The sequence below is a fragment of the Ovis canadensis genome, chromosome 3 (genome assembly GCF_042477335.2).
Source record: "Ovis canadensis isolate MfBH-ARS-UI-01 breed Bighorn chromosome 3, ARS-UI_OviCan_v2, whole genome shotgun sequence".
Taxonomy (NCBI): Eukaryota; Metazoa; Chordata; class Mammalia; order Artiodactyla; family Bovidae; genus Ovis; species Ovis canadensis.
Window position 1 is genome coordinate 139782127 of NC_091247.1, and position 23306 is coordinate 139805432.

At 49.8% G+C, this 23306-nt stretch overlaps 2 protein-coding genes across 3 annotated transcripts; one reads left to right on the forward strand and one right to left on the reverse strand.

Annotated features, from left to right (window-relative positions):
- Positions 1-3262: 3262 nt before the first annotated feature.
- Positions 3263-8700, forward strand: LOC138438199 (keratin, type II cuticular Hb1). Of its 2 annotated transcripts, XM_069586394.1 has the most exons (10): positions 3263-3631; positions 4848-5056; positions 5807-5867; positions 6623-6718; positions 6945-7109; positions 7369-7494; positions 7708-7928; positions 8186-8217; positions 8456-8512; positions 8639-8700. In XM_069586394.1, the coding sequence occupies exons 1-10, from the start codon at positions 3263-3265 to the stop codon at positions 8698-8700; spliced, it is 1398 nt and encodes a 465-aa protein (XP_069442495.1). The 2 variants fall into 2 exon arrangements, with proteins under 2 accessions (XP_069442495.1, XP_069442494.1); XM_069586393.1 differs by having other exon boundaries at positions 8456-8700.
- Positions 8701-15192: 6492 nt separating this feature from the next.
- On the reverse strand, positions 15193-19372 carry LOC138436312 (keratin, type II cuticular Hb1-like). Its single transcript, XM_069581947.1, has 5 exons — positions 19355-19372; positions 19147-19251; positions 16953-17173; positions 15912-15943; positions 15193-15341 (listed from the first exon to the last, which is right to left on the reverse strand). Exons 1-5 carry the CDS (start codon positions 19370-19372, stop codon positions 15193-15195), a joined length of 525 nt encoding a protein of 174 aa, XP_069438048.1.
- Positions 19373-23306: the final 3934 nt, after the last annotated feature.

Here is a 23306-nt window from a genome sequence, read left to right on the forward strand (position 1 = left end):
GGTTCAGAGAGGAAGGGGGTGCAGTAAAAATGAGGTTCAGAGGAAGTTCCTAAGTTATACATATGTACTATTTCTTCCCACAGGTGGTAGGCATACCACCTATACATTCTTTTGTAGAGGTGGTATATTTCACAATAAAAGCAATGTTAACTTTCCTGATGGCTCAGCAGGGAAAGAATCAGTCTGCAATTCGGGAGATGCAGGAGATATGGGTTCAATCCCTGGGTCAGGGAGATCCCCTGAAGAAGGGAATGGCAACCCACTCCAGTAACCTTGCCTGAAAAAATTCCATGGACAGAGGAGCCTGGCGAACTACAGTCCAAAAGGTCAAAATCTCCTGTTGCCAGAGCCAAGACCACACAGTAGCCGTTCTGCCCTCCCCCCTCCCCTTCCCTCACCAAGAGCTGTTTTCACTCCAAGAAAACCTACAGATACAATGTCTTTTTAGGTCTTCAAAATTAGCAGCCATTAGTAATACCTGAGTTAAATGAAATGGTGTCACATTTGAATTTTTTTATATCCTGGTTTAAATTGCTTCTTTCAAATTGCTTAGCAAAGACCAGCCATTAGTAATTAGCTTATGTTTATGCGTGTCGTTTTTATAGGGAGTTACACTAGTAGAAAAGGCAAAGTGTGTGTGAGCTGCACTCTGACTCACAGGGCTTCTCCTTGGAATACCCAGCCAGCTGGCTGGCTGGAAGCACCGCAACTCCATTGTGGGCAGTGCCCAGAGTGGCGGATGAGGGCATAAAGGGCCTCAGAAGAGCCGGCCCAGGTCCCCAAACACATAAAGTGACATCAGGAGCCACACCCTCCTCTGGGATGGCCAGATTGCCGACATGGTCCGTGACCCCATGTTCATCCTATTGCAAGTCCCCATTCCTGAATGTTCTACATGGACATACTATTCTCTTCTCCTCCTTCCTCCTCTTTCCTACCAACCCCTCACCTCTTACCCTAAGCTGCTTTGCCTGCCCTTTCCCCCACAGCACACCAGCTACCAGGGGCTGCCAGCTACAGTGTTTCTCTTCTCTTTTCTTCCCATCCATTTAAAACAAACCCCTGTACTTTTATGGGATCATTTTTCTAGTCTTGCTCTATTGGAATGGGGCGTTTCATGTATGTAGAACACAGTATCATCTTATCAAGGTACTTACAATATACCAGATGCAAGCAAATAGCTAAAACTGCTATTCTCCATCCCTTTCCTTCAATTCTCAGCCACAGGATCCTGCAGACCTCCTCTCCTCTGCCTCTCATTGCCCTGTGTCACACGCAAGCCCATTGGCCCTCCTGGTTCCGACCATTCTAACACCCCCTGACTCTGCCCATTTTTCTTAGACTGACTCTCCTCAATCCTATATCCACAGATTGCTGTTGTTATTTAATTGCTAAGTCATTTTCGATTCTTTTGTGACGCCATGAACTGTAACTCGTCAGGGCTCCTCTGTCCATTGGGTTTTGCAGTCAGGAAAACTGGAGTAAGTTGCCAATTCCTTCTTCAGGGGATCTTCCTGACCCAGGGATTGAACCCAGGTCTCCTGCCTTGGCAGGAGGATTCTTTACCACTGAGCCACCAGAGGAGCCCTATCTCCACCGAAACCCTCTCCCAATAAGTTTCTCCACCCTCTTGAAAGTCTCCAAGGACTAGGAAATCCAAGGGTTGCCATAACCTATAGGTGGGAAGGCTTGGCATCTCCTCAGTTCCACTTCTTAATAGCTGGGAGGTTTGGGGCAAGTTATTTAACCTCTCCAAGCCTCAGTTTCCTCATCTGTAAAATAGGGATAATGATACCTACTTCATATGGTGGACGTGAGAATCAGAGATCATTTATGGCATATAGTATTGGTAACAGAGTAGGTGGCCAGTAAAAAGAAAACAGAACCTCTATTGCCCTACAGAGATCTTTCTAATTGTAAAGGGGAAAACATACTCAAGTGATCTGATTTAGCATCACCAGTAACAGGACAACTTGATTGTGCTTTCTGGGGTGATACAGTAAGAGTTATAAAGCATTGTTTATGATGTATGCGGCCCAAAAATGTTTCAGTTAAACCCAATCAAGCCTCCAGACCAGCACTATCCGAAAGACGCTGGTGTGATGGTGGAAATGCTCTGTTTCTGTGCTGTCAATAACGTAGCTTCTAGTCACGCATGGCATGTGACTGAAAGACTAGATTTTTAATTTATTTAATTTTAACTAATTTAAATTTAAATAGCCACATGTGTCTGTTGGCTACCATGCTGAACAGCCCAGCTCAAGAGTTAATTTTCAGTGTATAGAAAATACAAAAGATAGAGCCATAAGTTAAATCAAGAAAACCTATTTTTAAAAATCATAGGACAGTTAGGAAATTTTAATATGAATGGATAGTAAATGATGTTTTGGAATTATTCTTCTTGCATGTGAAAAATGGTACTGTCTCTATTCTTAAGAAATGCATGCTAAAGTATTTAAGGGTTCCATGCTATGCTTTCTGTAATCATCAGATAACTGGGCAAATGTGAAGGCAAATGTGGCATAATGTTAATAACTCTTGAATGTGGGTACCTGGGTACCTTTACAATTAGAAACACACATCAGGGTGTTTGTTATACAGGTACCATTTCTTCAACTTTCCTAATTTTGAAAATTCTCATAATAAAAGTGAAAGAAAACATAAAACACAAATATTTAATAATCTGCTGACTGCTGTCATGGCAGGAAAAGTCAGATGTTTTTCAGCAGCCAGCTGGACTCGCTGGAGATTGGGAAAATACAGCTTTCTGTAACAGTAGACCCTTGTCCACTACTGAGATGCAAACTTCCAGAAGTTACTTGCTAACACCCCAGTCTCTCTAGGCCCCCCACTCACACGTGCACACACACAGGTCACCTGCTTCTACCACTTCTGGTTTCCGTTCTCCTCCCTCCACTCTCCTGCCCTGCCCTTCTCTTTCCAGTCTCCTCAGATGACTGCATGCCCAGCTGGCAAGGCACTTTGAAGATGAAACATGCTGAGTCCCTTACAGCCCAGGGACTGGCATCTTTTACACAGAGGAGGGTGCGGGCCACTATTAAAGCACATTCTAGAGAGGCGTTGACCTCAGCTAGCCACACAAGCCCATAAAGCACACATTGCCACAACCGCATCTGCATAGCCAAGCCCCTTCCGACTTGAGCATAAATAGGATCCCGGCTCTCTGAGGAGGACATTGGAGTTTCCACAAGACTCCAGCTCACCTCTCCTGTACTCTGCAACCTACACCTCCAGAAGGATCATGACCTGCGGATCAGGATTCCGTGGCCGCGCCTTCAGCTGCGTCTCCGCCTGCGGACCCCGGCCCGGCCGCTGCTGCATCACGGCCGCCCCCTACCGCGGCATCTCCTGTTACCGCGGCCTCACCGGGGGCTTCGGCAGCCGCAGCGTCTGCGGGGGCTTCCGTGCCGGCTCCTGCGGCCGCAGCTTCGGGTACCGCTCCGGCGGCGTGGGCGGCCTCAGCCCTCCCTGCATCACCACCGTGTCAGTCAATGAGAGCCTCCTCACGCCCCTCAACCTGGAGATCGACCCCAATGCGCAGTGCGTGAAGCAAGAGGAGAAGGAGCAGATCAAGTGTCTCAACAACAGGTTCGCTGCCTTCATCGACAAGGTGAGTCTCCTTGATCACACCCTTCCTGAGCCTTCCCTTCCTGGGTGGGCACTCAAGGGTTAGTCAGGGTGCAGGAGATATTCGGTCCAAGTGAGCCCCCAGGCTGACGGAGGAGATGGACACACATCCAGGGCACAGACAGACCAGAGAGATGAGTCTAGAGCAGGGGCTCCTGATTAGAGCACTGTTACTATATACAACCTCTGTCCAGACAGGCAGGGTCCCTACACACAGACAAGGACAAGGCTTGGAACCACATGTCAGAGAAGAAAGCATACATGCAAACAAGACTCAAGAAATGCACCTAAGATACAGGAACAGGACCACAGTTCAGCCTTTGAGTGGGAGTCCTTGATCACACCTTTCCTGAACCCACCCATACTAAACTTGGAAGGGGCACTGATGGGGCAGTCAAATGCAAAAAGAGCTCTACTTGGCTCCCGACCGCATGCCATCTAGACTCAGCAGGTCAGGATAACTCAGTTGAGTTATCCTTCGGAGGAAATGTTCTTTCCCAACCCCTTGCTCTCACCCTAATATGGAAAATCCAAACATGATTACTATCTTGAAACCCAGAAGTCGCCTTGTCTTTCACAGTCCCCTCTGTCTAATCTCTGCTGAGCTCTTGGTTTGGGTTGTTGTTCAGTCACTCAGTCCTGTCCAACTCTTTGCGACCCCATGGACTGCAGCAACCAGCTTCCCTATCCTTCATCATCTCCCAGAGCTTGCTCAAACTCATGTCCATTGAGTCAGTGATGCAATCCGACCATCTCATCTTTTGTCTCCTCCTTCTCTTGCCCTCAGTCTTTCCCAGCATCAGGGTCTTTTCCAATGAGTCAACTCTTCACAACAAGTGGCCAAAGTATTAGAGCTTCAGCTTCAGCATCAGTCATTCCAATAAATATTCAGGGTTGATTTCCTTTAGGATTGACTGGTTTGATCTCCTTGCAGTCCAAGGGACTCTCAAGAGTCTCCATCTCCAGAGTTAGAAAGCATCAATTCTTTGGCACTCAGACTTCTTTAAGGTCCAACTCTCATATCTATACATGATGACTGGAAAAACCTTAGCTTTGACTATATGGACCTTTGTCAGAAAAAGTAATGGTTTTGGAGTTTACCTTGAAGCAATCAGGACCCTCCGCAAGCCCCTCCATCCCCCAAATAGGCTTTGGGGCAGTAGGAGCCATCTGACCCCTTCTCCCACCCCAAATGGCAGGTGCGCTTCCTGGAGCAGCAGAACAAGCTGCTGGAGACCAAGCTGCAGTTCTACCAGAACCGCCAGTGCTGCGAGAGCAACCTCGAGCCCCTGTTCAGTGGCTACATCGAGACGCTGAGGCGGGAGGCTGAGTGCGCAGAGGCTGACAGCGGGAGGCTGTCCTCAGAGCTCAACAGCCTGCAGGAGGTGCTGGAGGGCTACAAGAAGAAGTGAGTGTGGCTGGGGGTGATGTTGGGCACAGGAACTGGACATGGATTCAACCCACTGGACGAGATTGGAGAATTTCAAAGGGGATGTGACCATGCAGGGCAAGTTGGTGGTATGCAGCAGGATCTTCCCATCAGGCAGTCATTGCTCAGACGCCTGTGAGTAGGGCCATGATTCCCTAGGAGCTCTCTCCTCCTTCAGGCTTCTCTTCTGGAAGCCTGATCACCCAGCAACAGTGCCCTGTGCTCTGTGGGGAGGAGGCTTCTGCATTCTCCCAGGCCTGGCCCTTCAGGCTCCCACCTGTAGCACCTGGATGTGATATGAGTCTCAGCGTCTCTCAGGGCTGCCAGGTGCTGGGTCTCTGGGTGTCCCACTGTCTAGCTTGCTCTAATGCTGATGGCCTCTGAGATTCATAGGTCCTCCCCCCGCTGAGCTAGGTTGGACACCCAGGTGGGGAGAGGCTGGGGCTGCAGTGTCCCAGAGGGGCTGTTGTCCACTCCTAGCCAGTGCTGAGTCCTTATTTTCCTCCAGAGGTGACCTCAGAGCAGTTTGGGCAGCAGGGCTGTGAGGTTCCAGAAGAGTCACCCCCTGGATCCCTCAATTCCAAGTGGAGAGAGAATCATAGACACACCCCAAGTCCAACCAGAGAGGACCCAGCAGGGCTGCCAGGGATCTGGCTATGTGGGGAGGTCCCTAGTGTTGTCCCCTTCACTCCTGTAAGGTGGTGACCTCCCTCTGCCCTCTTTCCACAGGTATGAGGAGGAAGTTGCTCTGAGAGCAACAGCCGAGAATGAGTTTGTGGCTCTGAAGAAGGTGAGTAACATGGGATTGGGAAGCTAGACATGAGGGATATCAGAATGACATGCTCTTGTTGGGGAGATCTATGTTCTCAACCTCCCTGTGGGATGCAGTGACCTTGCCAAGTCAGGATGGGAAATTCCCATAGACCAGGTCACCAAAGGCACATTCAAGGCTTTGACAAGGGCAGTAACCTTGTAAAATTCACTAGCACCCTGACCTGATGCAGGGGAATGACTGAACTGATCTCTGGACGTTCTGTGCTGCTTCAGAGCTGATAGTCTGTGGCTGGGGTCCCATGGAGGCATTGTAAGCTTCAGTCTCCCTCTGGAGGGATGGTGTCCTTTCTAGTGTCTCAGGAGTCTGGTTAAGACGGGGAGCACAGTCCCAGGATCTAGGGGGAGGATGGAGCAGAGCCAACAGTGGCCAGGTGGAGTTTTGGAGGACTGTAGGAAAACAGGGAAGGGTCAAGGTGGTTGAGCGAGGGAGCCAGTCTGGCAAGCTTAGGGTAAAAGGAGACATGGGAGGTAAGAGATCTCAGGTACGTGGAGTGGAAGGCTAGTGGTCCACCTCCAAGGCACAAGGCATTTGTTCTTAAAAGGGGAGAAGGTTGTGAGATGCCTCCAGGGAAGGGCAGCATGGAGATAAGACAGGAAGAGGAACACAGGGAATCCTTTCCCCCTCACCTCCAAGTACTGTGTGAGGAGAGAGAGGAATTCAGGTGATCATCACCAGGGGTCCTCTTGCTCAAAGACTCCTCATCTTCTCAGGATGTGGACTGTGCCTACCTCCGCAAATCAGACCTTGAGGCCAATGTGGAGGCCCTGATTCAGGAGACTGACTTCCTTCGGCGACTGTATGAGGAGGTGAGTGATTGTAGTCTGGGCAGAAAGCAGCAGCTGGCCTGGAAGAGAGGGCATTGCTCTGTGATCAGAGTTGGACAGGGGTTGGGGCAGGAGCTACAGTCCATGAGGCTGTCAGAGGGGGCCAGGGCTGGAGACCAGGAAGGGCTGAGAAGGCGGGTACACGCTGTGGTGGGGGGAGCCAAAGTGTAAACAAGACCCTTCCACCCTCCCACCCCACCATCTGCAGGAGATCCGAGTTCTCCAAGCCCACATCTCAGACACCTCGGTCATTGTCAAGATGGACAACAGCCGGGACCTGAACATGGACAACATTGTTGCTGAGATCAAGGCTCAGTATGATGACATTGCCAGTCGCAGCCGGGCCGAGGCTGAGAGCTGGTACCGCAGCAAGGTGAGTGGTCCAGGACACCTGCCTTCTAGACATTATGGAAGGGATGGAGGTATACATTACCAAGATTTCTTTTGTCTGGGGATTCTGATTCCTAGAGGTGGTGAAAGAAGTACAGACCGCTCTCAGGTTATAGTGGGAGGACAGGGCTGCCATTACGGTTTCACAGGCTGTGCACTGGCAACCTGAAAATCATCCGTGTTGTTCTGAGTGGGTGGTACATCCCATCCTGAGTTATAAGAGCCTCTCTGCTTCCCACCAGTGTGAGGAGATCAAGGCCACAGTGATCCGGCACGGGGAGACCCTGCGTCGCACCAAGGAGGAGATCAATGAGCTGAACCGCGTGATCCAGAGGCTGACAGCTGAGGTCGAGAATGCCAAGTGCCAGGTAGGGTTTTTTTGAGGCCCACCAGGGTCCCACAGGCAGTGTGTGTGCCCAGTTGGATCTCACCATTCATTCTCCAGTCCACTTGCATGACTTGAGACCCAGTCTGTGGTTACTCAGGGAGCCCCAGGTGATGAAGGGGAGAGGCCTGTTCCTGGGGTGATTCCTGCTGTGTGGAGAGACCATAACCCACCTTGTTCTCTCCTGGGCCCTTAGAACTCCAAGCTGGAGGCTGCAGTCACCCAGGCTGAGCAGCAGGGCGAGGCAGCCCTCGCTGATGCCAAGCGCAAGCTGGCCGGGCTGGAGGAGGCCCTGCAGAAGGCCAAGCAGGACATGGCCTGCCTGCTCAAGGAGTACCAGGAGGTGATGAACTCCAAGCTGGGCCTGGACATCGAGATCGCCACCTACAGGCGCCTGCTGGAGGGCGAGGAACAGAGGTGAGGACCATCCCAGCCTGGCCCTGACTACCCATTCCCACCCTTTACATAAATACTTCCCTTGATCCTGGCTGAGCAATGGCCAGGTCTGGGGCAAACCTATCATTTATCACTTTGAGGTGGGGTATTCTGAGGACTCTTCCTTCTGACACTCTGCTCCTTCTTAACACTCGTGGACCCCACTCCAAGAAGTTATGGAGCTCTGTTTGCAGCTCTGATTCAGTCACTAATGTTGCCTTTTTCTTTTTCCCTCTCAGACTGTGTGAAGGCGTTGGGTCCGTGAATGTCTGTGAGTATCCTCGGCCCCGTGTGGATGGGTTTACTTGCCTCCTGTAAAGGATAGGAGTGTTTTCTCTGACACCTAAATATGAGTGGGCTGGTATCACAGGAAGAGGGATTCGGGGTCAGACAGCAGGAAGGACGGCTTCTTTTGGACTAGAGTTGTAAGGATGCTTGGAGAGGGCCATAGTCGGAGAGGCGGCACCCTCGGTCCCCCAGAATTTTGACTCAGTCTTTGGGGTTCGCAGGTGTCAGCAGCTCCCGCGGCGGGGTCGTCTGCGGGGACCTCTGCGTGTCGGGCTCCCGGCCGGTGACGGGCAGCGTCTGCAGCGCCCCCTGCAGCGGGAACCTGGCGGTGAGCACCGGCCTGTGCGCGCCCTGCGGCCCCTGCAATTCCGTCACGTCTTGCGGCCTGGGCGCGGGCGGCGTGGGCTCCTGCGGCATCAGCTCCTACGGCGTGGGTTCCTGCGCCAGCGTCTGCCGCAAATGTTAGGCCTCCCAACGCAGGCCCCGCCCGGGCATCTCTCCCCCGCAGCCCGGCGGGGCCTTCCCTGCATGGCCCCGCCCCCTCCGCCGCCACCCCAGCTCTGGGTGGAGCAAGCCCTAGGCTTCCTCTCTCGTACTTCGGAAGGTCCGTCCCACTCCTGGCTTCTCATACCTGTGCGTAATGCCCTCTTCCTGGGTTCTGCCGCACGCTCTGGGAAAGGCTACCCTAGAAAACAGTCCCTTTGGCCACCACAGGAAGGGACCCCAGGGCAGGGAGGACCAAGACCCCACTCTGGGTTGTCGTGGGGCCAATGGCCAGAATCCCCACCCTGTCCCAGCATCTCCCTTTCTTCTCTGCTGTGTTCACCTCTTCCAAGATCTGTGTTTCCAATAAACCAATGTAGCCAACCCTGAGCCTTGTCTGTACTTCTGTTATCCTCCTCAGGGTCGAGGTTTGGGAGAGTCCCCAAACATGAAGCAGAGAAAACCCCAGGTCTGGGGTTTTCCTCTTTCCCTGGGCTCACAGCAGTCTCGGGTTTAGCCAAGGATGGTGCTAGGGCACTATATCCTGTAATTTTATCCACACCACCTTCACAAGATGTCTTGCAGAGGAAGAAACTAGAGCTCAGGGACCCACAGTAGCCAGGGCCAGGCTCTACCCTGAGTTCAGTGGCACACAGCTGGGGTTTGAACCTCCTGTTCACGTTTAGTGGTCATGTCACTAAACCACAGCTGCCTCCCAGAAATCACCTCTGTGCACATGTGTACATTTATGAATAGATTCACCAGTCACTCAGAGCTTAAGGAAACATCACTCTTGGCTTTGGTGGAGAAGACTCATACCTGAGTAATTCATGAGAATTCTTTAAGGGGTGAATATATGAACATGACTTAAGCTTTCAAAAAGCCTTTGATATGACTGCCTTTTTTTTAAAATGGAGTCCTTTTGGAGTTTGGAGGCCTGCCATCACTGATAAATTACCTCAAAGCTAGACAATAACAAGAAGCAAAAGATGATGTGGCCCAGAGGTGAGTACACAGACCCTGGATCCAGACTGCATGGGTCCAAAACTGGGCTCTGTTCGTAGCTGAGTGACTTTGAGCCGTTTACTTACCCTCTCTGTGCCTCAGTTTCCATACGTCTAAAGTGAAATGATAAAAAAAGCACCTCTCTTTCACCTCCTAGGGTTATTGGCAGGATGACAGAATTTAATATATGTAAAATAATTAGTGCTTGCCACAAAATAACCACAACATGTGTTTATTGTCAGTAGTATTCTTTTGCAGAATATAAAATAGAAATCCTTCCTGGGATAAGGGCCACGGCCTGACTATCATTACACTTATATCTGTGATCGGAGACCCAAGCATAGAGAGAAATCCCCACATCTTCTGGGCCATCAAGCTCCTCCCTGCAGTAAACTGTCCCCCTTACACTGATGACGATATTACAAGTGCTGGTGCAAGTGGGACGATGGCCCCTCAGCTTCACTAGAGACTGAACTGAATACCTGAATATACACGTATACAGCACAGTGAATCTCAAAACTTTTGGATCCGGGCCCAGGAAGCCAACAGAAATGGGAGTCCCCATTCCATCACTAAGGGCAATAGAGATAATTGAGACCAGAAGTGAGAGGTCTGGAAAGACACAGGCTCTTTTAAAGCACAGGATTAATCCTAGGTCTTCTGACCACCAATGTGTCCCCTCCACCCTCCAATGGAATTCTGAGGACACAGCCCTTGGAGAGTTCCAGAATCCACAACTGTTCTAACCAGCCCTCTGTGCTGTGACAACATACAGCTCAGAAGTAGACCTTATCTGGAGTCCAGATCCAAGGCCCCAGTATCAGCTTCATCTCCCACCCCCAGTTCAGGAGCCACCGGTCCTGAGAGACAGCTCCTTCAACTGACCCCTCCCTCTGCATCTCACTAGACTCATCAGCCCAGCTGGACCTTGATGACCTGTCATATTTCACTCTCTCACCCTCTCTCTGGCTCTGACCTCTTACCTACCCCAGCTCCACAATCCTCACCTCCCTATAGGTTCCCAGTCCTAGACAGGCTCAGGCAGAGGCACGAAGGTGAATGAATCACATACATATTGCCCATGATGCAGGATGGTAAAGAAAATGAAACATCTTGCTGTGTGACATTCATCAAGTCACTTCTTCTTTCTGGGCTTCAGTGTATTCACTAGTGGAAAAAAAAAAAATGCTTGGACCAGATAGACGCTAAGGTCCCTTAGCCATTTAAAGTTCTATTTTTTTAAATTGAAATATAGTTGATTTACAATGTTGTGTTGGTTTCAGGTATACAGCAAAGTGATTCAGTATATATATAGATAGATATTATTTTTCAGATTATTTTACATTTTGGGTTATTACAGGTTATCTAATATAGTTCCCTGTGCTATACAGTAAGACCTATTGTTTATTTTATATATAGTAGTTTGAATCTCTTAAACCCGAGCTCCTAACTTATCCCTCCCCCTGATCTTTCCCCTTTGGCTAACTGCAAGTTTGTTTCTAACTCTGTGAGTCTAATTCTATTTTGTAAATAAGTTCATTCAGTTCAATTCAGTCGCTCAGTCGTGTCCGACTCTTTGCGACCCCATGAATCACAGCACGCCAGACCTCCCTGTCCATCACCATCTCCCAGAATTCACTCAAACTCTTGTCCATCGAGTCCATGATGCCATCCAGCCATCTCATCCTTGGTCATCCCCTTCTCCTCCTGCCCTCAATCCCTCCCAGCATCAGGGTCTTTTCCAATGAGTCAACTCTTCTCATGAGGTGGCCAAAGTACTGGAGCTTCAGCTTTAGCATCATTCCTTCCAAAGAAATCCCAGGGCTGATCTCCTTTAGAATGGACTGGTTGGATCTCCTTGCAGTCCAAGGGACTCTCAAGAGTCTTCTCCAACACCACAGTTCAAAAGCATCAATTCTTCAGTGCTCAGCCTTCTTCACAGTCCAACTCTCACATCCATACATGACCACAGGAAAAACCATAGCCTTGACTAGACAGCCCTTAGGATCACTTTCTTAGACTCCACCTATAAGTGGTATCATATTTGTCTTTCTCTGTCTTCCTTCGCTTAGTGTGATAACCTCTGGGTCCATCCATGTTGCTGCAAATGGCATCACTTCATTCTTTTTTATGGTTGAGAAATATTCTAGCATATATATACCACATCCTCTTCATCCATCCATCTGTCGATGGACATCTAGGTTGCTTCCTTGTCCTGGCTCCTGTAATCAGTGAAAGCGCTATTACTCTTTAGTAGACATGGGATGGCTCGAGGAGCTGGAGGGAAGTAGGGAGCCACGGCGCCACGCACTGCGCTTCATCCCTCACAGCTCACTGTCTGTAGCTTTCTGTCTGTGAGTGGAACAGAATGATTGCATCCAGGTGCATGTACATGTCTGGGCATCTGTGTGGAAACACGTACATGTGTGAATATGTGTATACCTCTGCATATGTGCTGAAGAGACGACATTTGTGGGTCCGTGAGGGTATGACTGCAGTGTGAGAGCACAAGTGGACTGGTTTGGGTGAGACGGGGTCACGCGTGGAGAACTGGACTCCGCACTGTGGTGGGAGTGGTGATAGGCAGGTGCTTCTGGGGGTCACGCTGGGGAGGTACCCCCTGACTGGGGAACCCGAGCTCTAACTTGGGCTCCTCTGCCTACCCCTCTTGCCCTGCAATTACTGCAGCTCCAGCCAGGACAGAGGGAGACCAGCTGGCCTTCTTGAAGTTGGACAGCCTTCTTCAAAGATACTCACAACTTTTCCCAAGAACTCCAGTAAGTGAAATATTGATTATATTCATAAAATTCCTATTATGTTTTCAGCTCCTTATATATAGTAATATATTTAATTCTGAAACCTCCCTGTGTTAGGTACTATTCTTATTTTACAAATCAACAGTAGAGAGATTAATTAGGGAGGAAAAATACAAGGGATAAATGAACCTTCATTAGGTGTAGAGAGAGCAGGAAGGAGGCCCAGAAACAGTAAAAGCAAGATTGGGAACAGAATCTGGGCCCTTTCTTCTTATTCCAAGCTTGACTGGTTGATATACTGTAGCTAGAATCACATCAAGAAGGGCTGCATTTAGATGCATCAGGAGACTCCCAAGGAGGTCCCTAGGGTTAATAGTGGAAGAGCAGGGCCCAATTCATCCAAGGACAGAGTGGACCACACAGGACCACAGGGCTTCAGCCATTCATATCTACTACATGGCAGACTCTGGAGATGGATGGATGAGGTAGGTCACGGTCCTCAAGGGATGCTATGAAGTTGCATCCAACACTCCAAATGCTGCTATCAAGTGTGAGGCAGGTGTGGGCGCAGATGGGGGCTGACCCCTCAGGATCCCTTTCAATGAGAAGCAACTGGTGACACCTCTCCTCCCTTCAGAAGTCATTCGACTCACAAAGCTTTGTAAATAGTTGAGGACTGACTCTCCATAAATGCCCCAGGCTGGAATGTGGCCCTGGGCCAGGAAAGCCACTCAGAAAATTGATCCCCAGACCACAAGCATTGGCCTGGGCCCAACAAGTGACTAAAATCTGACCCCATGGCCCTTGGCGTCTCTAGCCTGACATCAGGCTTGGGCTTTGGAGAGAAAACCTGTGGTCTGCAACCAGTCCTCAGTGATACTGGTTGCAGCATGCTCACCATCAATCCTGCCTGCAGCTCCTGGGGTGCATGGGGCGGGGGTGGGGGCAGGGAGGGGCATAGCTCTTCCTTCTGCACTTCCCAAAATCTTCCTTCATTGACATGATCAGCATGGCAGAAGGGGGAGAAACCTGACTTTGAATATCAGAAAATCTCATCACTTCCTAGCAAAATGCAGGGAACATAAAATCCACCTGAAAAAGTGTGCGGAGGAGCAGCTCTGCTTTCAGGCAGCTGCTTTGCATTGGGTGTGTTTGTCAGAACGTTTATACCATTGGTGTCGGTCAGAAAGGATTAAGGGGGCTGATCGTGAGTCCAGTGGGGCCCCGTTCCCTGTTCCTCAGGTGGATGGCAGGCTGCCAGCCAAGTTCTGGTCCCATTCCTCTTGCATGAGACTGCTCTGTTTATCCAGGAGGTAGGCCTTTTGGGTACCTGTTCTCTGGGCAGGAACCCAGAAAACACAGCAGACCTTCTGGAACTAGCAAACCTTAAAAGGTAAACCTGGGCCTCTGACCAGTGACTCACCTTAGCCCCACCCAGGGACGTAGAAAGCAGGGACCACTGTCCGCCAGATAAGTCAGTGATGTAATCCTTTGTGCAATAGAAAAGAATGTGAGCTCCTTGAATGGAGGCTTCTCTCAGGCCTGTATGGCAAGGAAAGAACCCAGAAACCCAGCCTTTCTCAGGCCACCCCCACTGCCACAAACTGGCTACCTTCTGCACCCTCTCTCAAAGGTGCCTTGTGAAAATGCAGACCAAACTGCACCAGAGACCTGGAAGTAGCCAAACTGGAATTTCTGATTCCAAAGCTCATGTTTTCTTCCTCTTGGTATGTTGTTCCCAGCCCACGGTCAGATGATTTGTTCATTTAAAGCATGGACCACCCAACTGTGTCCATGTCCTCCAGCCCTAATCTGCCAGGGTCATTTTCCCCTGCACCTGTCCTCAAGTGCTCACACCAGGGCGGTAGAGTGGGGCTCACCTTCAACCCCATCACTATTTCTTTCTGCTCCATTTCCTTGTTTAAGGCCTGCCCCCACCCACCACCACCAGACCATTGCCCAGGACTAGAGTGCTTTGCCCACCAAGCACTATGCCTGACCCTCAGTGGCCATTTGGCACTTATAGACTGAGTGGATCAGTGAATGCAGTTCTCGGCAACTCTGGCAAGATTAGCTGCCTGTGGACCCCAGGATGCGAATCAGTCCACCATCATGCATGAATCAACCCCTTCTTTCCCTTTCACTGGGTTTTCCTGGTAGCTCCAGGGGCCCTCACACACACATGCACACACACACACTCACACACACACGCGCGCACACACACACCACACAGAACATCCCCAACCCTCAAGATCCTGGTCCTCTGATATCACCATCAACTGAAGTCATATGGACCCACACACCCAAAGTGGGGTTGCTTCCTGGTAATGTCTCCCCTTTTCTTTTCCCTCCCCCAAATCCAGCCAGGTTTGTCTTTGCTCTGGGGATAGAGAGCCTGAAGAATCTAGACACAAACAGCAGGAAGGCTCCAACTGCCACATAACTTTTTATTGCAGAGGAGGAGTCCCAGGAAAAGAAGGGGATGGGGCAGTTCAGAGGGGAGGGGTGCTGGATCCAAGGAAGACAAATACCATGCTTCCCAGTGGCAGAGCATCCAGGCTATGCCCACACTGGGGACGGCTCTACCATGGTCCAGTAAACCACGTTCAGAGACTTTATACCCTAGGGTGGGGGACAAGAGAGGGAGGTAAGACGAGGGTCGGCACCGTGGGAGCGGGCATCTGAGACACAGGTCCAAGTCACTGAGGAGGAAGCTAGGGTTCCTTGACTTCTCCGGAGTAGCGCAGGAAGGACTCAGCATCCGCGTGAGCCGCTGCAGCGTAAACCCTCGACACAGCCTGGGGAGCCGCAGAGCGCACAGCCGCCGCCAGGGGCGCTCGTCTCCACGGCGCTGGGACCCGCTCTGAGCGGCAGCAGTGCCTCAGGGCCGGAGGCTGAGCCTGGCAGGCCGGTGGGAGCACTTCCCAGGGCTGAGCGGAGAGCGGCTGTTGGAGGAAAAAACTCCAAGTCTCCCCTGCCCTTTCCGCCCCAGAAGACAGACATACAGATATAGAGATGCGCAGACACCTCCCCCTACCAGGAGACAGACGTGCAGACTCCTCAGAGTGACAGATACACAGCCCCCATCCCCTAAGAAACAAACTCGGGAATGTCTCCCCCCTGGAGTCAGCCCCAGATTCTCCCCGATGCGAGAATGAAACAGTCTCTTCCACGGGGATAACCCGCAGACCTTCCTCCCACACCCCAGGACACATCAACAGATCCCCCGCCAAGGAACAGACCACAGAACCCCTTTTCCCAATACACACAAACACCAAAAAACCACCCCCAAGAGGAAAAACAGCCCTCACAAATGGGAGACACACAGAGGAAGAGGCGCCCTGTTTCCTTCCCAGAGAGGATACATACCCAGGGTGGGGAGGGGATAACATGTGGCCCCTCTCACCCCCAAGTTACTCTCTTATTTACTTACTGACATTTCCTGCCCCAAATCCCAGACCAAGCCTGCAGGGAGAAGGAGGGAGCAGGTGAGTGAATCCATCTACCAGGCAGAATACTCACCATTCTTCAAAACAAAGCACTTCTGGCCCTCTCCAGCCAGGCAGAAATCCTTCTATTCTGATAGCTACTTGGGTCTCTCAGATCCCCTCAGCACTTTCGGGTAAAGACTCCTTCTGGACCTTTACACTCAACCCTTCCTGTCTTGCTGCTGCTGCTAAGTCTTAAATTCAAATAATCCTTTTACTGAAGAATTCTTAGAGAAGGGAGAAGGCGGAAGATCTACACTGTCTTTAGCCTAAACTTATCTTGAAATTAGACCCCATGATGGGGGCATTTTGAAGGCAGATCCCAGAGGAGATAGGTCAGTTGTCTGGAGAATATTGTTCAAGCCTCACCCAGTCAGTTTCTACCTGTGGGTCCTTAAGGTGGTCTTTTACTCTCTGAGCTCAGTTTCCTCATCTGTAAAATGGGGATAATATAACCCCCTTCCCAAGAGTTTAAAGGAGACAATACATGCAGCTTGTCTGCTGCACGATGGGTTCCCTTTCCGTCCCCTCAGCCTAGTGGGCCCAGCTGGAGCTGGAAGCCCTTGGGTCTCTACCTGCCTAATGTTAAAAGCCAGGCCCTATCTGTTGCCATAAACCCTTCCTCCCCCAGCCTGGAGGAGAGAGGAGCAGAGTTGAAGGCACCCACACCAGGGATCTTACTCCCCCTGGCTGGGCCTTGGTCCTTGCAGTTGTCTCAATAGACAAACTGGATCCTGCTTTCGGATCCTGGGAGTGAAAGTCACTCATCACGGGTGCTAAGGTTACTTGTTAGCTGGAACCCTTGGTCCAAAGGTCTGTGAGATGGAGGGAAAAAAACTGACTCCAGGAGAACAGATCCCTGGATACACAGCTCACCTCTCCTCACCTTACCCCCCACCTCAGCTGGCGAGGACACAGGCAGTATCCTCCCTTAACCCTCTCTACTCCTCGCCTTGACCACATCTGAAGCACCACCTAGCCCTCACCTGCTCTCCTCGCCCTCCAGCAGCTTCCTGTAGATGGCGATCTCAAACTCCAGGCCCAGCTTGACGATCATGAGCTCCTGGTACTCACGCAGCTGCCGCACCATGTCCTGCTTGGCCTTCTGCAGGGCAGCTTCCAGCCAGACCAGCTTGCCCTTGGCGCTTCCTGAGGCACTTTCCTCCTGCAGAGCGGCTGGGTCCTTGCCTCTCTCTGGTTCACAGACCTGGGGGCAAAGGGAAGACCACAGACAGGAGGACATCCTCAGCCCCTCCTCACTCAAGGATCCAAGACCTTTCTCCATAGCCGGAGGGCCAAAGAGAAGTTAGAGATCGTTAAGAGGAATGAGTTTGCCTGCTCTGAAATCTGTGTTTGTGTGTCTGCCCCACTCCTAGGGTGGAGGTTGGGGACCAGCCGTCTTAGGTGACTGAGAGCCTTTTGCATCTAGCATGTGTGTGTGCATGCTAAGTCGCTTCAGTCACGTCCAGCTCTTTGCAACCCTATCTATGGACTGTAGCCCACCAGGCTCCTCTGTCCATGGGATTCTCCAGGCAAGAATACTGGAGTGGGTTGCCCCACCCTCCTCCCGGGGGTCTTCCCAACCCAGGAGTTGAACCTGTGTCTTCCGCAGCTCCCACCTTGGCAGACTGGTTCTTTACCGCTGGCCCACCTGGGAAGCCCACATCTAGCACAGTGACACTTCCAAAATGAGCTAGGGTCTGGGACGCATCAAATACACTTTAGCATGTCATTCTGGGGTTATTGTTTCATCAGGGAAATGAACAGGAAGAGTATCCTTTCCTGATAAGAGACTGGAATTTGTAGTCTCTAGGGAAAAAAATATAGATAATAAAGGCCTGCCTTGGTGAGGCATACTTGCTGCTTAGGGACCCAGTCAGGGAATCAGAGCAGCTGAGGCTGCTGGGAGACTGCCAACAATGGGACCACCCAGCCACCACTCTGTCACCCCTGGAACCTGAACAGTTTTTCCCTCCTCAAAGTCAGGGGTTCCTGCAGAAGGGAGAACCCCCACGAATATCCTGCAGAGCCTGAGACACTTGTCTCTGCAGAAAATGAGAACTGACTGGAAGCAGAACCTCTTCCCTTTGCAGGATGCAGCATGGGCCAGGGCAGGAGCTTGACCAAGAGGGTGGCTGAGAGGAAAGAGGAGCAGGTGAGAGGGAGAGAGGTGGGGAGAAAGAGGGCATTCATGTGGGAACCTTCTCTTTCTGGAGCCTAAAGCCTGAGAAACACAAGTGCCTACAGAGCCTGGCTGGAGCCATCAAAAAGTATAGGCCAGGGACTTTCCTGGTGGTTCAGTGGTTAAGATTGCACTCCCAATGCCCAGGGCCTGGTTCCATCCCTGATCAGGGAACTAGGAATGCTGTAACTAAGACTGGGCACAGCGGGGGTGGGGGGGAGGGAGGGGAGAGGGAATAAAGGCCAAATGTAAAGTGTATATGGATAGTACCCAGTTCCACAAAGAAATATACACACTCTAATTTTCCTGAAATCACAAGGATGTCTTTCCTGTTTTCAGTCTTTCATTTCTTCACCTTAGATAGAGAGCTAGAGCCAGAGCCTAGTTGCATCTCTTTGACAAGGATGACAAGAGTACCAGCCAAAGTGAGGATAAATGGCAAAGATCCCTCTGCCCCAGTGTCAAAGGATGCAGTCTGGAGTGGTGGAGTCTGCAGCACGCTGCAGGAGCATGACCCCCATGTGAAGATGAAAGAGAAGACAGAGGCCTCTCTTCTCTCACCAGATGTTACTGTGTGAGACCAGTTTAACATTGCCAGATCTACATGTTTTTAGAGGGAATCCACGATACTGAATTTCTAGGTAAGAGAATCTTGCCATTTCTGAAGATGGGCTCAAATTTCACACTGTAGGACAATCACAAAACATACAGACTTAAATATATATATACACATAAAAAGTGATATGCAAACAAGCATCCATATGCATAAGTTTTTACCTGCATGTTAATTATTTATCCACATTAAAAAAAAACTCAAAGTCCTGGGCAAATGAAAGCATGGTATATACACACATAACAACACTCCTGTTTGCTCAGACAGTCACAAAGAGAAACTCTATCCAAAGGATCGGGGGGTGGGTCTAGTATAGGATGCATCACCAGCATCACCACTCAGCTACCCCCACACCGCCCCTCACCTGGCTCTCGGTGCCGTCCACCTCCACTGTCAGCCGCTGGATGGCCTGGTTCAGCCTGTTTAGCTCCTCCTTGCTGTGCCGCAGGTTCTGCGTGTGTTTCTGCACTGTTGCCTTTATCTCCTCGCACTGCGAGGTGGGGGCAGCCAAGCGGGGTGGGGGGGTTGATCAAGAAGATGAGGAAGCAGCAGGTGCACTCACTGGAGACCAGCAAGACCGTTCCAGCACCCACCCACCCACTTGCTATCATGGGCGGCTCATTTGCCTCCTGGGAGCCTCTGCTGCTCCATCTATAAGGTGGGAATGGTCATCCTTTCTATCCCCAGTGGTGGTTGAGAGAAGGAAGTGCACTTGGCTGGCACCATGGCACGTGGGCCACCAGGTCTGTGGATGCCAAAGGTAGTGTGAACTCAGCCACAAAGGGTAACAGTGCCGCAGTCTGTTGAGTCTTTGGACTGACCACACAGAGCTGACCCCAAGAATCAGGGTAGCTAACCCTAGGAAATCTATTCTCGTCCTTCACTACATAGGCTCATCTAAATGAATACAAAAGGCAGTTTAAAAAAATTCGACATTCCCGAATTTTAAAAATACTTTTTCAAATCTAAGAATATGAAGAAACTTTCCTAATTTGATGAAGGTTATTAATCAGTGACAAAAGATCCAGTTTCCAGCTACCTCCCCAAACCCAAGGCCACTCTGGGACAACATTATGGGACAACAAGGGACAAAATCAGTGGGCCTTTACCCTTCCTGCATCCCATCTGTACATGCCAACATCTAACCAGTTGGGTACAGTGACCGATGCTTTCACAGTGCCTTACACTCTCCAGTATTTTCCCTCCACCATCTCCCTGGGGCTCAGGACCACCTGTGAAGTAGGCCAGGGGGATGTTCCTGTCTCTGTTATCTTCCCTCAGGCAAGCTGATGCTCAGCCACCGTGCAAGAAGTAGGGACCCTGAGGGATATGACAGACCCTGCCAGTCAGTGACTGAGCCTGGCTGCATCTTAAGTCCACACACTTTGCTCTGCTCCCCAAGGAACAGATAAAGTCACACAGGCCCTTCAACACAGAATAGGAACTGTCCACTCCAGCCCAGTGCAAATTTCCTTCCAAGGTATTGATAGATAGGGTGTGGGGAATGGATGGAAAGAGACTGTAAAACTTCATCTCCCACCAATCTCTGCCCTATTCTTACTGCCCACACCCGCTCTCATCCCCAAAAGCTGAAGACACAGCACGCAAGCTTGTGCCTGGCTGGGTCCAACAGATCTGGGTGGAGTTCAAGACTCCTCCTCCTGTGTGAACTGATGAGCCGTATAGACAAGTCTCACCATGATGAGCAGAGCTGTTTTCTCCTCCAAGCCTCCTGTGGGCCCTGAAGCTCAGCTCTAGCCCAGAGAGCTCCTAGAATGCTCAGCTCTGAGGGACAAAGCCTCTTCTTCCTGGGGGCTCTGTGACCTCATCTTGTTGCATTTGCAGAATTCTGATTGGGGGAGTGGTGGAAGGGGCCGTCCTGTCAGCCCAGAGGGGAACATGATAGTCTCTGAGCTGGAAAGGACCTGCAAAGAACAGGAGGAGGAGGAAGCGGGGTAGGGGAAGGAAAAGGACTTCAGTGGGGGGAAATGTGTGGAGCTGGGGAGTCTGGGCTTTGGGAGTGGGCAACAGGGAGCCACAGAAGGTGCTTGAAGAGGCCAGCAGCCTGGTGTATGTACAATGCAGTGTGGGAAGGCCTGTCTGGTAGCAATGCAGAAGACAGATAGCAGGGAGAGAGACTTCGCCTGGGAGTCCATTTCCACTAGTAGGTAGGAAATCTGGGGAAAGACAGGACTCCAAACTGAAGGAGTAACAGGGACCAGAGACCACAAGTTGAGAAGCCTTTTCTTTTGTTTGATAAATTTCTCATACATGCAAGACTATATATAACATGGATTTAATGATTTAAATGGTGACATAATAAAACAAGCCCTTGTGTGCCCACCAGTACCTCCAAAGCCCGTTGTGGGACGGACCCTTCCTGCTCACAGCATCCTCTCCCTCTGACCCCATCCAGTCTCCAAGGTGACCATCGGGTTTCTGCGTTGAGCACCCCCTTGCGTTTTCTTTATTGTTGTATCATATGTGTATGAATCCCTAAGCAGCTGTTTTAGTTTCGCCGTCCTTTAAGACTTCTATAAATGGAATTACACGCAGGCTTCTATGACTTGCTTCTCCCTCCTCAACATTCTAATTGTGAGATGCAGCCATTCTGAGGCATGTAGCTTAGTTTGTGTTGCCATGCTGTAGAGTATCCCAGTGTGATTATTGCTCCTAGGGGTATACACATGTGTGATTTTTTTTTTTTTTTTGGTCATAGCAAACAATGCTGCTATGAACTTTGGGGTTTGTATTTGCTAGTGTACTTTGGCAAGAGTTTCTTTAGGGTACTGGCTGTCAAATTTTTTTTGTAGCCATAGCTCAAGTTATAAGAAATACATTTTAGGGACTTCCTTGGTGGTCCAGTGGTTAAAAATCTGTGTTGCAATGCAAGGAAGACAGATTCTATCCCTAGTCAGGGAGGTAAGATCTCACATGCCACGGGAGCAACTAAACCCAAGTGCTGCAATTACTGAGCCCACAGGCTCTGGAGCCCATGCACCACAATCAAAGACCCCACATGACTCAGCGATGATCCCATGTGCTGTAACTAAAACCCAACACAGCCAGTTAAATAAGCAAAGTTAAATAAATTTAAAATATATCTATTTTATATCATGAATCGGTACCTATATACGTATCCAACACATAAACTGAAATAAATTTTATGAAAAATTACTTCTTCTATAAAGCGCCCTCTGATCCTCCAATCGATCACTTTAATGCTTCACTTTCAATTTATGGACCTAGGTTTTCAGCAAGGGCTCATGTTCAGGTTTTCATATGTTTTAGTTTTTTCACCAAGCCTTATGTTTAGGTTTCATTTCTTATGCTGCTAAGTCACTGCAGTCGTGTCCGACTCTGCGTGACCCCATAGACGGCAGCCCACCAGGCTCCCCCGTCCCTGGGATTCTCCAGGCAAGAACACTGGAGTGGGTTGCCATTTCCTTCTCCAATGCATGAAAGTGAAAAGTGAAAGTGAAGTCGCTCAGTCATGTCTGACTCTTAGCAACCCCATGGACTGCAGCCAACCAGGCTCCTCCATCCATAGGATTTTCCAGGCAAGAGTACTGGAGTGGGGTGCCATTGCCTTCTCTGTCATTTCTTATAAATAGCATATTAATCTCATTACTTGTTAAATAATGTAATGAAATATCCATGAACTAACTTACTGACACAAGAACCCATTCTGTCCTCTCCCTCTCACTCTGGAGGTAACCACTTCCTTGAGTTTGTATCAACGTCACCTTGCTTTTTTTTTTTTCTTAAGTTTTATCACATACATTACATATATCTAAAAATATATCTGTAAGGTTTTCTTGTTTGTTTTTTAATAAAAAGGATATCAGTTACACAGGGCTTTCTTTTTTTTTTTTTTTTTGTCTTTTAACATTGTTTAGCTAGGATTCCTCCCCTAGCATTCATAGTATTCTATTGAGCGAATATACTATTCTTCTATGTTATTCTGTTTTTATTCTGTTTTATTTTTTCATTTTACAAAGTTGGTTCTACAGCAATTTTTCTAAATGACCCCTGATGCACATATGTGAGAATTTCTCTTTGATACACATCTAAGATCTAGGAGTGGAACTTAGGGACCTTAGGATGGTCAAATGTTCAACATGACAAAACAAAAATTATCTGCCAAAGTTGGTGTAGTAAGAATTTACACTTTGGTCAGCACTGTATGACTTCCCAGGTGGACCTAGTGGTAAAGAATCTGCCTTCCGATGCAAGAGAATCAAGAGACACAGATTCAGTCCCTGAGTTGGGAAGATCGCCTGGAGTGAAACATGGAAACCCACTCCAGTATTCTTGCCTGGAGAATCCCATGGACAGGGGAGCCTGGTGGGCTACAGTCCATGGGGTCGCAAAGAGTCAGACACATCTGAGTAACAGGCATGGTGAGGCATGACAGCACTGTGTGAAAGATTCATGCACTCTCCACATATCTTACTTTTTAACAATTTAATGGGGACTTCCCTGGTGGTCCAGTGACTAAGACTCCATGCTCCTGATGCCAGGGGACTGAGTTCAATCCCTGGT